We start from the raw sequence: 12716 nt of genomic DNA, 5'->3' as shown, positions 1-12716 counted from the left end.
ATCTAAGGGTTTTGCCCTTGGTCCCCAGATGCGCTTCCATGAGCTCTCCCTAGGAAAGCTCGAGTCTGTTCGGTTCAGTCTCTATGGACAATTCTCCAGTGCCCATCTCCAACCCAGGTGCCTTCCCTGAGCTGCAGCCTTATGCCCAACTTCCTGGTGGATACCTTCTCTTGGATGTCTCACTGCTTGCTCATCTCTCTCTGAAGCTCTCTCTGGAGCTGCTCCTCCTCTGCCACTGCCTCTCTGGGTTGGTGGCTGTAGGGGCCTGGAACCATGTGTCCCAGAAAACCATGCTCTTAAACCTAATCCATCCCTGTGGGTGTGAACTCATTGCAAGGAGGACTTTTTGAGGAGGTCATTTTGGTTCAGGTGTGGCCCAACTCCATCAGGATGGGTCTCAATCTTATTACTAGGGTCCTTGATAAGCAGAATGAAATTCAGACAGGAGAGAAAGGCCCAGAGGGAGCAACCAGACGCTAAACCTCAACAGGACTGGGAAGAGAAGAGAGAGGCCAGAAGAGGCCACCATGTGCACTGCCGTGTGACAGAGTTGCCCGGGACCAAGGACCACCAGCAGCCAGCCCAGAGAGCCCCATTCTTTAGGAAGAAAGTGTCACACTGACGATGCATTGACTTGGATTTCCCTTGGATCAAAATCAAGAGCCAATAAATCCACACTGTTTAAGCCAACCCCTTGCATGGAGACTGGCTTTAGCAAAAAAGAAACTAAAACAGTGGCAATGAGAGAGCACAGAGGAGAGAGAGAGAGATGGATGTGACAGAGGCGGAGACTGAGTTTCAGATTGCAGCAGGTCACGGCCAGAACCTGAGAGATTTCAGAGGAAGCAGGACCCTGCCACCACCTTGATGTTGGACTTCAAGCCTCCAAAGTCGTAAGACAGTAAGTTTCTAGGACGTGGTACTCTATCACAGCAACTTTGGCAGATGAAGACACACACACGCATGCATGCATATATGTGTACATACAGAAATGCATGTTGTATACAAAAAGTAGCACATTATACATGCTGCACTGCACCTCGTTTGCTTTTGGCTTTGGTCTGGTTTTCACTCATTCCACATCAGTCCATAAGGAGTTGTGTTATTCAATTTAACATCTGCAAGGTATTCCGCTGTACAAGCACAGAATAATTTAAATAACCAGTTCTCTCGCAACAGAGTCAGCTTGATGCTGCAGTGAATATTCACGCGTATGGTCCTTTCACACTCACATGAGTGTATCTGGGGACAACTCCTGGTGCCAGACACTGTGCCTGGAGGTCATTCCCAGGTGCACTCCCACTGGAGTGGAATGAGAGCCCGGCTGCCAGGACCGAGCTTCCAGGCTTTTTTTGCTTTGCAAATTCACTTAAAGTCTTTCCCCAGGGTGTGTCCTCTCTTTCCACCCTCAGGGCAGGGGCTACTTCTCTGCTGGGCACTTTGGAGTACTCTCCCTTATCAGGCTCTGGGCTCAGAGGGAACTGCACTCGCGGCATGGAGTCACCTTTGGGAGCACATGCCCGCCTCCAGAGGTACCTGAAAACATTGATGGTCTTGGCTGAAGGGGCCTCCTCTGTCACCTCCACGGCGTCCTCGTCGTCGAAATACTCCTCGTAGATGTCGATGGCATTGTTCTGCTTGAGGCAGTGCTCCATGATCTACGGGCATGTCAGGGCATCTCAGCAGCCCTGGGAGGTCCTTTCAGACCGAGCGGGGCTGCTCTGGGGCCTGGGAGGGACAAGGACTCTCTAGGGGTCTTTTCTCATCCTCTGGCCCATGTACTCTCAACAGGGACAAGACTGGCCCTGCAAGGAGGCGAAAACTGGCTCTGGAGGGCAAAATAATGTTATACTTTATGTATAAAGCACAGATCTGCATACAATTAATAAACAGATATACAGATATTCATTGTGGGGGAGGGGTGATGATTAGGGAAAAAATGTCTAAGGCCTTTGGGTGCTGATAATGAAAAAAGCCTGAAAACACCATTCTAGCCAGAGTTATTAATCTCTCCATATCACATAACACCTGTTTCCTACCTTTGGAGACACCTGGTTTCTCCACCCAGACCGCTCTCCTCATTATTTCCAATGTCTAATAGGGGGGAAACCCAAGCTCAACTACCCACCTCTTCCAGGAAGCCTTCCAGGATCCTTCCAGCAGGAAATATACTCTCCCTCCTTATGGGGCAAAATGGTGCATTATCCCTCCTCTTTCTGCCTGAGTTTCTTCCTACTTTTATATTATGAGGTCTGCACTTGTCTTTGTTCTCTGAGGGACTGCAAGCTCTTCAGGGAAGGAAGTATGTAGAGAGATCCACTTTTGCATTCACTATCACTTCTGGCAGAGACTAGAAGCTCAGTCCAAATGTGTTGAATGATTGAATTATCCCTATTGTTGGGGAGCTGCCAGGTGAGATTACCTGGAGGTCCTCTTTGCCCAAGGGGTTTCCCGCCTTCCAGACTTCTAAAGCCTGTTCAGCACCTGTCTCTCCCCACACTTAAGGTCCTAAGCTTGGCAGCCGGGCCTCCTTTCCCTGAGTGGCCACCTGGGCCAGCACAGGACTGGCCAGGCACACGGTGATCGTCTGGGGAGCCGCAGCCGCGGAGACCCCACCGGGCGGGCCCCAGAGACCTTACCGAGCCGAGCTGCATGATGGCGTTGACGTAGTTCTCGTCCTTCTCCACTTTCTTCCGGAAGCGGATCGTCTGCTCCAGCTCCAGCGGGTTCACGTCCTTGGGCCACCCGCCCTCGACGTGGTTCACCCCTCGGGCCTCCATCTCGAACCGCTCCGTGTTGGCCTAAACAGGGGGGACGATGCACGATATCGGCCGCCTCTGCAGACCCTGGGCCCGGGGCACTCACGGGGGCCAGTAGGACGGTCCGATGAGGTGCCCCCAGGCGAAGTCACCACAGTTTCAGGTCCCAGCAGGGAACGTCCTGGTTCCCAGGTGGTCAAGGGCAGCCATGAAGCTCGGCGCTCTGCAGCTGACGCCTGGGCCGCAGGAGTGTAGTTCTGACCTTATCTGCATCCCAGCGGCCCAGGAAGGGCACCCTCCTCCTCCCCCCCTCCTCCCCCCCTCCTCCTTCCCCCCCCTCCCTACCAGGTGCAACACCTCAGAAATAGAAACTAAAACAACCACGAGCTTGGATTCGCCCATGTTTTGTGGCAGAGCAGCTGGTGCAACGTATGTGGGATTTTATCCCTTGAAATTGCCACTCTGCCTCACTTTTGGTTTTTGTTGTGGTAAAATACCCATGCATACTGTAAAATTGACCATTTTATCCGTCTCGAATCATGCAATTTGGTGGCATTCAGTGCTGTGCCACCATCGCTTCCACCTGGCCTCGGAACTTCGATCACCCAAGTTGGAAACCCCGTCCCCACGAGCACCCACTCCCCATGTCCTTTCCGTTGAAGCTCTCAGCCCAGTTAGGTGTGACGGGGCGGAGCTGCCGACTGAGAGCCCTGACGTGGCCGGACTCCACGGCAGCCATCCTGCCCAGCCGGCGACGCCAAGGACGGAGCCATCCTGTCCCCACAGCCGCCACCAGCCCTGGGAAGACAAGCCCTGAATCCTCCGGACAACAGCTCCCACCCAACTCCTGAATGTGACTTTTGGCCAAATTGAGCACGATTTTTCACTCAGTCGATGCTGGACCCAATAAATGGGGTTTTCTCATCCAGTGCAATTTTCTTTCAGTGGTCCCCAACCTAAGCAGGAGCTGTCCACCTCAGGTCAGACAGACTGGGAGGCAACTGTCTGGACTGCCCCAAAAGCATGATCACGGCCCTCATTTCTCCCGTTGTGGGGTTGATGCTGAGATGCTGCCAGAAACAAATTCCTGTCCCCTCAGAACCCCTCTACCAGGGGCACCAAACTCCTAAAACAGCTCTAATAAGAGTCTTGAGGCGAGGCAAGAATACCTGGAAGGGGGCATCTTGATTTAAACTCACCTGGCCCAGGGAGCGGCCGAGGCTGGGTCTTCTCCTGAGCCTAAGCTTGGGCGCGGGGGGTCCTGGGCTCTGGGGTGGGTCTTGGGGTGCCTGGGTGTCACCCCCCTCCAGCTGACTCTCAGTGGGACAAGGACATCCAGTCCCACCGACCAGCCCCGGGAGGCCACCCCCCTGAGCATGCCCCGCTGGCAGGGCCCCCACCTCGTGTTCCGACATGCTCGTGGAGCACTGGGTGCCTGTGTCCACAGGGTTCCTCTCTATGAACTGCTCGGCCAGCTCGGGGTTGGGTGGGATGTCGATGTTGAGCTCAGCCTGGCGGTCCGAGAAGTTGCACTGCTTCCCGAACTCGCTGCGCTGCTTCACGTACACGTACACAATCTCCATGGCAACAGCGGCTGTGGGAACAGAGCAAGGACGGGGGATTGGGGCCCCTCCTGGGCCTCACCGCAGGGGGTGGGCTCCAAACTCAGGCTGGTTGGGGACAAAGGGTGCCAGAGATGTGTCAAGAAGCTGGTCTGCATTTTAGAAAATCATCGATAGAGTGAGAACGGCATGGTCAATCGTTTCAATTCCTTCTGGGGTGTGTGGGGGGGCAATCCAGTTGCCATCTGACTTTGGAGGAATTTGATATTCAGAGAGGGCAAGTGGCTTGCCCAGGACCACACAGCTAGTAAGTGGGAAAGCTGGTCCGTCTGATTACGAAGCTCTTGTCGACCAAATGGAGCAGTTTTTTACCTAGTTAATACATTTACTGGGAGAGGGAAGGAAATACTGATCTTGAAATGGTGATTATTTGGACTAAGTTTCCCAATATGTGTTGGACCTATGTCACGGTACCCAGATTTAAGAGCCCCTGATCTCTGGGGACCATCCCCCTCACCCCATCCCCAAGTGTCCACCCAGATGTCCAAGTCTCACTCAGTCCCAGAGTTGTAGGGCACCAGAATCCACCCTCTCCTCCGTCCTGGGACCCAGTGGGAATCTCTTCCCTCCCCTTCACTCCTAACAGGCTAGGCCAGGAGGAGAACTGAGGAGGGGATGAAGCAGAACTGCTTCCTTTACAGACAGACCAGAGGATTTTACGACTTCAAAAACCCAAGGGTGCAATTCCTACCAATTGCCCTTAACTCACCCCAAAGGAGACCTTGACCTTTTTGACCTCCTGTTACAGCCACAGACTGTATGGGCCCGAGGGCTTGCTTGGTTCCTCAATGGGGACTGTCTGCCACATTGCACTGCTGAGTTTAGCAGAGCTGTCCAACGGCTCCACCTAATTCTGGGAAACTCTTGACTTTCATGGAAAGTTTCCAAAGGCTCAGATTTGGGGGTCTGACCCTGGTCTGTACAGAATTCTAGGGAAACAGCTATCGGCCCCAGCGGACAGAGCAGGGAAGGTGGATTGTATGAGAAGCTTGCCTTGGCAGGATTTAAAACCGAAGGACTTTCAGCCAAGACTTTGGTTTCTTGCTTTTGAGCAGATTGCTATCTTTTACTGACACCCAAACTCAACGGGAAAAGGTTTGGAAACGGTGTTTTCTGATTTAAGTAAAACCCATAGACAACGAATCAAACTTATGAAATAGATTTTAAAAAGTATTATGCAACAGAAATACTAGGGTATTTTTCTTCACTTGATGAAGCAAATCTGTATTGAGATTTTGGCCCAAGGATGCTCTCTAGGACACCCAAAATGATTATATACATATATAATACATCGCATTTATATATATATATGTCACGGACTTTTCTAGGAAAGCAGAGGTTTTATGACATGCCAAACTGCCAGTTTTATTTTCATTTTCATCAACGCTCCCACTATTTCACTCACTCATTTAACAAACATTTATTAAGACAAATTATGAGTAATCAAGACAGTGTATTACCGGCATAAGAATAGACATGTGGATCAATGAGATGAAACTGAGAGTCTAGAAATAAACCTGTAAATATGTGTCAATTGATTTTTGACAAAGGCAGCTCAATGGGGAATGGGTGCTTTTTCTCTTCAACAAAGGGTGCTGGGATAACTGGATATTCACAAGTAAAAGAACAAACATAGACCCCTATCTCATACCATATTAAAAAATTAACTTGAAATGGATCATAGGGGATCCTATGACCGTGGTTAAGCAAAGATCTCTTAGGTGGGACATCAAATTATGGTCCATAAAAGAAAAAAAAGGATTATTTGGACTTCATTAAAATTTAATGAAATGCAAACGTTTCAAAAGACACCATTAAGAAAATAGAATGACAAACTCTAGACTTGGAAAAGATATTTGTAAATCATATATGTGCTAAAGGACTCGTACTAGACCCACTGGCTTCTGGAGGCTGTGAAGAAGGCTCCACAAACACTGTCTCACTGCCCGTCCATGACAATCCCCAAGGCAGTTTTCATGATTCCCACTGAGATAAAGAAACAGATGCCCAGAGAGATGAAGGAACTTGTCCCAGATCATGGTCCTTAAGTCCAGGCAGAGCTCCAACAAAAACCCAGGCACGTCTGGCTCTAAAGCAATGGCTCTTAACTTCGGCTGCACATTTAGAAATACCTGGAAGGCTCTGAAAACTCATGATGCCCGCGTTGAACCCTGGACCAATTAAATCAGAATCTCACATCAGTATCTTTTAAAGTTCCTTGGTAATTCCAGTATGTAGTCAAGGTTGAGACCCACTCACTGACCTAAAGCAAAGGCTCTTAATCCCTCAGTCAGCCTTTCTCAAATGTGAGATTCTCATTAAAAAATATATAGATTCCCAGGCCCCTTTCCTGCAACTGCTGAGCCATGTGTCTGGGGTGTGTCTTACTTTCCAGTTACCCCAGATACATATTATGATCAGACATGTATCTGGTCTACCTTCCCTCATTCCTGGGGCTGCAAGAAACCAGACCAGTGGCCCCTGACTGCTGACCTCTGAGACACAGGGTCAAGAGCTGAGTGAGAAACTAGCAGCAGGTGTCAGGGGTGGCCTGAACCCTGCAGCAGCCTGGGGGAATGGGGGTCACTCCTAGGACTCTTTGCATCCATATAAGCTGTTCCTGGAAGATAGCAACCCCCCATTCCACCTCTAGCCCCAGAACAACTCAACGTGAACAAGACTCTCATGGGAAACAGTATTTTCCCCTCCTTCTTGTAGTTTTGGAACTCTCTGCTCTGGGAATAACGGACGGCTTGGAGGGCAGAGTGTAGAGAGAAAATTATGAATTGCAGCAGGTTGTCCTAATGTGTTTATTTCATTCAGACAAAGATAGGGCCTCATGAAAAAGAATGCACCTTCAATTCAAAAATTCAAATCCCCCCCTCCACAGCATCACCCTTGTAAATGCAACAAGGTTCCCACACGGGGCTGCTGGACTCAGGCAATAACAGGCTGCCCTTCTTCCTTCTTTTCAGAGACAGTGGCTGCCAGACGGCCGGCTCCTAGGGGACACAGGGAGGTCCAAGAGAATGAGGAACTCCCAGGAAGACAGAAATAGCCTCTTAAGCACAGATCATTTTAACAGCTTTCATTTTCTCTTGATGCTTCCCAAGGCCAAGCCAGGAGTGAGAACAGAAGCACTGTCTGGAAGCAGACAGAGGGGACATTTAAAGGCTGGCCGGGTGACGGGAAGACAGCTCATTCAAGGGTCCAGGGCAAGCTGCTTCTCACAAGCGAACGGGGCATGAAGGAGAATAGCGAGGTCAGCACAGGGGGTCTCAGCGGCATCACGGGGTGGGCTTCCCCAGGCGGTGCCTGAGTCTGGCTGGTGGCTGAGGGGGCTGCGGAGGGAACCAGAAGCCATCTCGCAGCTCTATGGGAGTTTCGGGGAGGCACTTGCCCATCCGTGGGAGCCTGCAGGCCCAGGGGCGGTGCAGGATGTCGCAGCGAGTCTCCACTTACGCAACCCAAGGTGCCCTGGTCCGAACATCACACGCACCTAGCCACAGCATCTGGGGGCGGTCAGGTCAAAACCTTCACCAGTTATAACAACACAAACTCTCCTTGCAGTGATAGTGGGCAAAGCAGTTCCTGGAAAGAACCTCCGTGGCTTAAAGGAGTGCCTTTTCCAAGCTGGAGTGGGAACAAGGAGTGCTGGGTGGGAGCTGGGTGGGAGGCATGCTGGGGGGAGCAGGCCCCTCCCTTCACAGCAGGCTCTGCGGGGGTCTGAGTCGCTGAGAACATTTTCCTCTTCTCCCTGGGCTTTTGGGGGACAGTCTCCAGCCTATCCCTGCATCGGTCCTGCATGGCATCTGGCAGGTGCAGGGAGGGGCTTCCTTCCCTCTCCTTCCCTTCTCCCCTGACCCCCGTGTACTCACTGGAGTTCTGGGATCCTAAGAGACTTCCAAAGAGACAGCCCTCCCTAGGGACTCCCCTACCCCATGCCTTGTGGAGAATGTTGGGTCAACCTGGGGTGAGCCCCACAGAAGGTGGAAGATGAGGACAGGGAAAGGGAGGGAGGAGGTCCCCAGAACTGGAGGGTGACATGGGGTCAGGGTTTACTTCGTCTTCCCACTACCCTGTTGTGTCCTCAAGGGAGACTGTGGTCTTTTTATTCGCCTCCTGTCCCCAGTTCCTGCCACAGAAGAGGGACGCTGAGCCAGGGCTCTTCTCCCAGCTCCCCACCCCCTCTCCCTTCTCGGACTTGAAAAATGAAGCATAATAAAGCAACAAGTGAAAGGTGGGTGAAGAATGCTCTTCTGGGGTTCAAGAGAATGTGATCAACCTTGACCCCATTGCAGGTTGGAGGACCAGTGTGTGACCTTGAGCGACCTTGAACGTGATACCCAACATACCTCCCGCTGGCAGGCTAAGGGATAAAGGAAATGATGTATTTCAAGTCCCTGCCACCTAATGGCGCTCAATAACTATTAATTTCCTTTCTCTTCTCAGAAACTTGGTCTCTTAACAGGTCGGTCTCCCATCACACCAGCCCAAAGCTGTTTTCCATCTATTCAGCTGTAAACACTTTAGGGATCTTCCACCCACTTCGGAGGAGACAGAGCCTATCAGGACCCCAGAAGGGACAGGGGACGCACGAGGCCAGGTGTGCAGCGCTTGCGGGGTCCCGTAATTCGGAGAGCGTGCACGGCGGCAGGGACTAATGGGCCGCGGGACCCTGCGAGCGCCGGTGCCGCATCGGCCTTCCGGCAGAGTTACTCTAGAAAGACGCACACCCTCCCCATTGCCACGAGAGTTTATTACCCTCGGGGGCTCTTCCACCCCCCACCCCGCTCTCCGCTGTCCTCTTCATCCCCGGACTCCACCCCCGCGCCCCCCCCTCCCCTTACCCTCTGTCTGCGCTTTCTGCCACTCGGACAAGGGGGACGCACCGGAGCCTCCGGACCGGCTCCAGCGCTTCTCAAACGGCTCCGAGGCGCGGAGTTTACCCGTTGCCTAGCAACTCCGGCCGGGGGCCGGGGTGGGGGGCGGGCTTGCACTTCCGCGTCGGGGAACACGTGACTGAGCATCCAGCCACCGCGGCCTTCCTCCCTCTTTTGGAGGACTCTGGAGTGAAGAGGAACTTTTCACCGCGTTAGTAAAAAACCGGCCGAGATAAATGTTTGAGGGCCTTTGCCAAAGCACTTTTCCCCAGCCAGTATGCATCGGACCAGGTCCTGGGACAACGCAAAGAAGAGCAAGCGGTGCCGAGTCCTAGGTCCTGAGTGGTGGCAGGTGATTTTTCTGCGGGTCGTTTTGCGACTCTCCCTCAGTTCCCTCCTCCATGACACGGGAATCATTTATTAACCCCATCTTCCCTTCTAACCCTATTTCCCACTGCTCCCCAGGACTGGAAACTCCTTGAAGCAATGCCTCTGAACTTAGCGTTTCCACAGCTTTTCTCCGTGGCTGGCACACTGGAAGCATGTTTTAAATGTTCATTGATTTAATCATAGGATTAAAACAATTACGGGAGATAGTCTAACCTAAAAGAAGGGGCTTTGGTATGGAAGATGTGGGTCCCATACTTGCTAATCGCCTGATCTTGGGTGATTTTATTTTCCTTTTCTAAGACTTAACTTTTCTCACCTGCAAGGGGTGGGGGCGGGGAGAGTGGCAGTTCTTGGAGGATAACTGGGGCCGCACAGGGAAGTCCTAGCCCAGTGCTGAAGTCAGAGTCAGCCCCTGCTGGATGCCAGCTCTGTAATTATGGGCTCAAATGAACTGACTGGCCTGAGTTTTGGAAGGGAGATGGAGATTTGCACTGGCGTGGACAAGGTACGCGTCATCCAAGAAGTGGGATTTGGGGTTGGAACCGGGCCTTGTAAAATGGTTGTGAGTTACAGGGGGAAGGGGTGGGAGGAGCATTCCAGATTAGGGGGGTGGGGATGGGGGGAGGCATGGCATGAGAAAGCAAATGATGGTTGTCATGGGAGAAAGGCATCTGGGACTGTTTGGGGGGGATCATCTGGCTGGAGTTGACCTTCCCTGCAGGGAATAATGAGAGAGGAATGTGAAAAGGTCAGCAGGGGCCAGTTTGTGGGGGGTCCTGAGAGGCAAGCCGCGATGCCTGGACAGCTTCCCGTGGGAAGCCTCAGACGGGCTTTTGGAACTGTGGAAGTCCAGGAAGAGAGCGGACATTCTCACCACCACGCCCCCTCCATGGCTCAGGCAGGACAGATCACCCACAAAAGTGCACCTCTCTGGGACGCTAACTACAGCCAAGCCCCTCAGTGACTGCTGCCACTAGCTCCCTCCCATGGGGCCCCCACTCGTACCAGCTTCTCTGAGCAAAGGACCCCTTGGGGTGGGTTGCTGAGAGGGGTGATGCGAGCCCCACTGAAATGTGTGTGGTCAGGGGTGAATCGGAAGACAGCGGCAAGAAGTAAGAACGGGAAGCGCTCTGCAGCGGGATGTGGGCTGGCTGTGCAATCACAAACGCCCTCCCCACCCGGCTCCCAACTCTAGGAAGCCCCCGCCTCCCTGCAGATATGGCTGGAGAAGTAAGGTGGGGGTGGGTGGGACAACAGGAAAAGTTCAAAAGAGAACTGCAGCCCCCTTTCTCTTCTCATCTGGATGATGAATCACTCCAGGCCCCTCCCTTCTCCCTCCCAGACCCTGCATTCTGACAATCCCGATTGCTTCTTGGGCAAACTCAGACTCCCTAGGAGGCCAGCAGGAGGCTATAAAATTAGGGTTACTCATTGGGACTAGATTAAAAAAAAAATTGTGCTGTCTCTCAGATCTTTGCCTAAGCACCAGCAAAAGCGGCAACTGGAATTCTTTGCTGAGAGTAGCCCCTGTCCTGGACACACCCTAGGCCAATCCACAGTACAGGGCACTGCTGGCCACTTAAAAAAAAAACCAGACTTTTAATTTTGGAACAGTTTTAGATTTACAGAAAAGTTGTCAGGATGGTACAGAGAGTTCCAACCATCTGTCCCATCCCCAGTTTCCTCCAGTCCCATCTTACACGCGTTTGGTAAATCCATGACAATTAGTGACCTAATATTGATACATTATGTTATTAAATAAAGTCCACATTTTACGTGGATTTCTTTAGTTTTTCCCAAATGTCCTGTTTCTGTCCCAGAATCCCATCCAGGGGCTCACATTATATTTAGCCATCATGTCTCCTTCGGCTCCACTTGGATTGTCGATTTCTCAGACTTTTCCTGTCTGTTTGTTTATTTGTTTTTAACCCTGTTTTTAATGACCTTGATGGTTTTAAGGTGTACTGGTCAAGAAGTTGTAGGCTGTCCCTCCTCTGGGATTTGTCTGCTGTCTCTCTCATGGTTAGACTGGGGTTATGAGTTTTAGGAAGGAAGATGCCGTTTTCACCCTATCATTAGGAAGGGGACATAATGTCAGTGTGCCTGCTCGCAGTGATGTTGACCTTGGTCCCCTGGCTGAGGTCATGCTTGTTAGGTTTCTCTGCTGGAAAGTTACCTCCCTCCCCCACCCCTTCCACACGGTCCTCTTTGGCCGGAAGTTACCACGCGCCGTCTACACTTACGTGGTAGGAAGTCAGCGCTTACCTCCTGAAGACTGGAGTGTCTACATAAATTATATGGAATTCTTTGTTACTCTTTTGCACCAAACTTTCCTTGACTGATGAATAAGTAATATTTGGTAGAACCATAACATTTGGTAGAAACCATCAGCTCCCCGCATCAATGTTTAGAACAAGCTGCATGGTGGAGGGATGCAAAATTCTAAAATTGTAATTTGCTTCCAAGTGACTGCATGCCTCACTGTAATGTTGCCCCTGCCATCGACTCACAAAGCAGGGGGAGTGTGAGAAGGAGGGAAATCGGGCTTTGAGGGGAATGAAGTGCATGTAACTAGTCCACGGGGCCCCTGCTGGGACCCCTCTCCCAGCAGATCCATTTGCATCGCCAGCTTCCTATAGGGATTGGGAGGACCTGGCCAGTGGAGACCTTGTCTCATTTGTCTTTGTAGCCACATGCCTGCCGCAGCGCCTGGTTCAGAAAATTTTCTTCCCCTGGCCTCTGTAGGGAAGAATCTGTTCCTTGCTTGTCTTCTGGCTTCTGGTGGTTGCTGACAACCCTTGACTTGTAGCTGTCACTCCAATGGCTGCCTCCATCCTTGTGAGGCGTCTTACTCTCTCTGCCTGTCTAGCTGTGTCCCAAGTTCCCTCTCCTATAAGGACGCCAGTCGTATTGGATTTAGGGTTCCACCCTAACTCAGATGAGCTCATTTTAACTAATTATGGCTGCAGAGACCCTTTGTCCAAATAAGGTCACAGTCGCAGGTGCTGGGGGCTACCACACGGGCATGTATTTTTGGGGGACGCAATTCAACTCCCAATACC

The 12716-nt window shown here is 51.7% G+C and overlaps 1 protein-coding gene across 1 annotated transcript in view; it reads right to left on the bottom strand.

The window, feature by feature from the left end:
• DNAI2 (dynein axonemal intermediate chain 2) overlaps positions 1-9356 on the bottom strand; it is a 49998-nt gene extending 40642 nt beyond the window's left edge. The window contains exons 1-4 of the mRNA XM_077163724.1: positions 9232-9356; positions 4160-4353; positions 2640-2801; positions 1537-1658 (exon numbers count right to left, since the gene is read on the bottom strand). Of these exons, the coding sequence (XP_077019839.1) occupies positions 1537-1658; positions 2640-2801; positions 4160-4342 (467 nt within the window). The 5' untranslated portion in view covers positions 4343-4353; positions 9232-9356. The remainder of the gene's footprint in view (positions 1-1536; positions 1659-2639; positions 2802-4159; positions 4354-9231) is intronic.
• Between the last annotated feature and the right edge of the window lie 3360 nt (positions 9357-12716).

The sequence above is a fragment of the Tamandua tetradactyla genome, chromosome 6 (genome assembly GCF_023851605.1).
Source record: "Tamandua tetradactyla isolate mTamTet1 chromosome 6, mTamTet1.pri, whole genome shotgun sequence".
Taxonomy (NCBI): Eukaryota; Metazoa; Chordata; class Mammalia; order Pilosa; family Myrmecophagidae; genus Tamandua; species Tamandua tetradactyla.
This window is presented reverse-complemented; position numbering and strand designations above follow the sequence as displayed.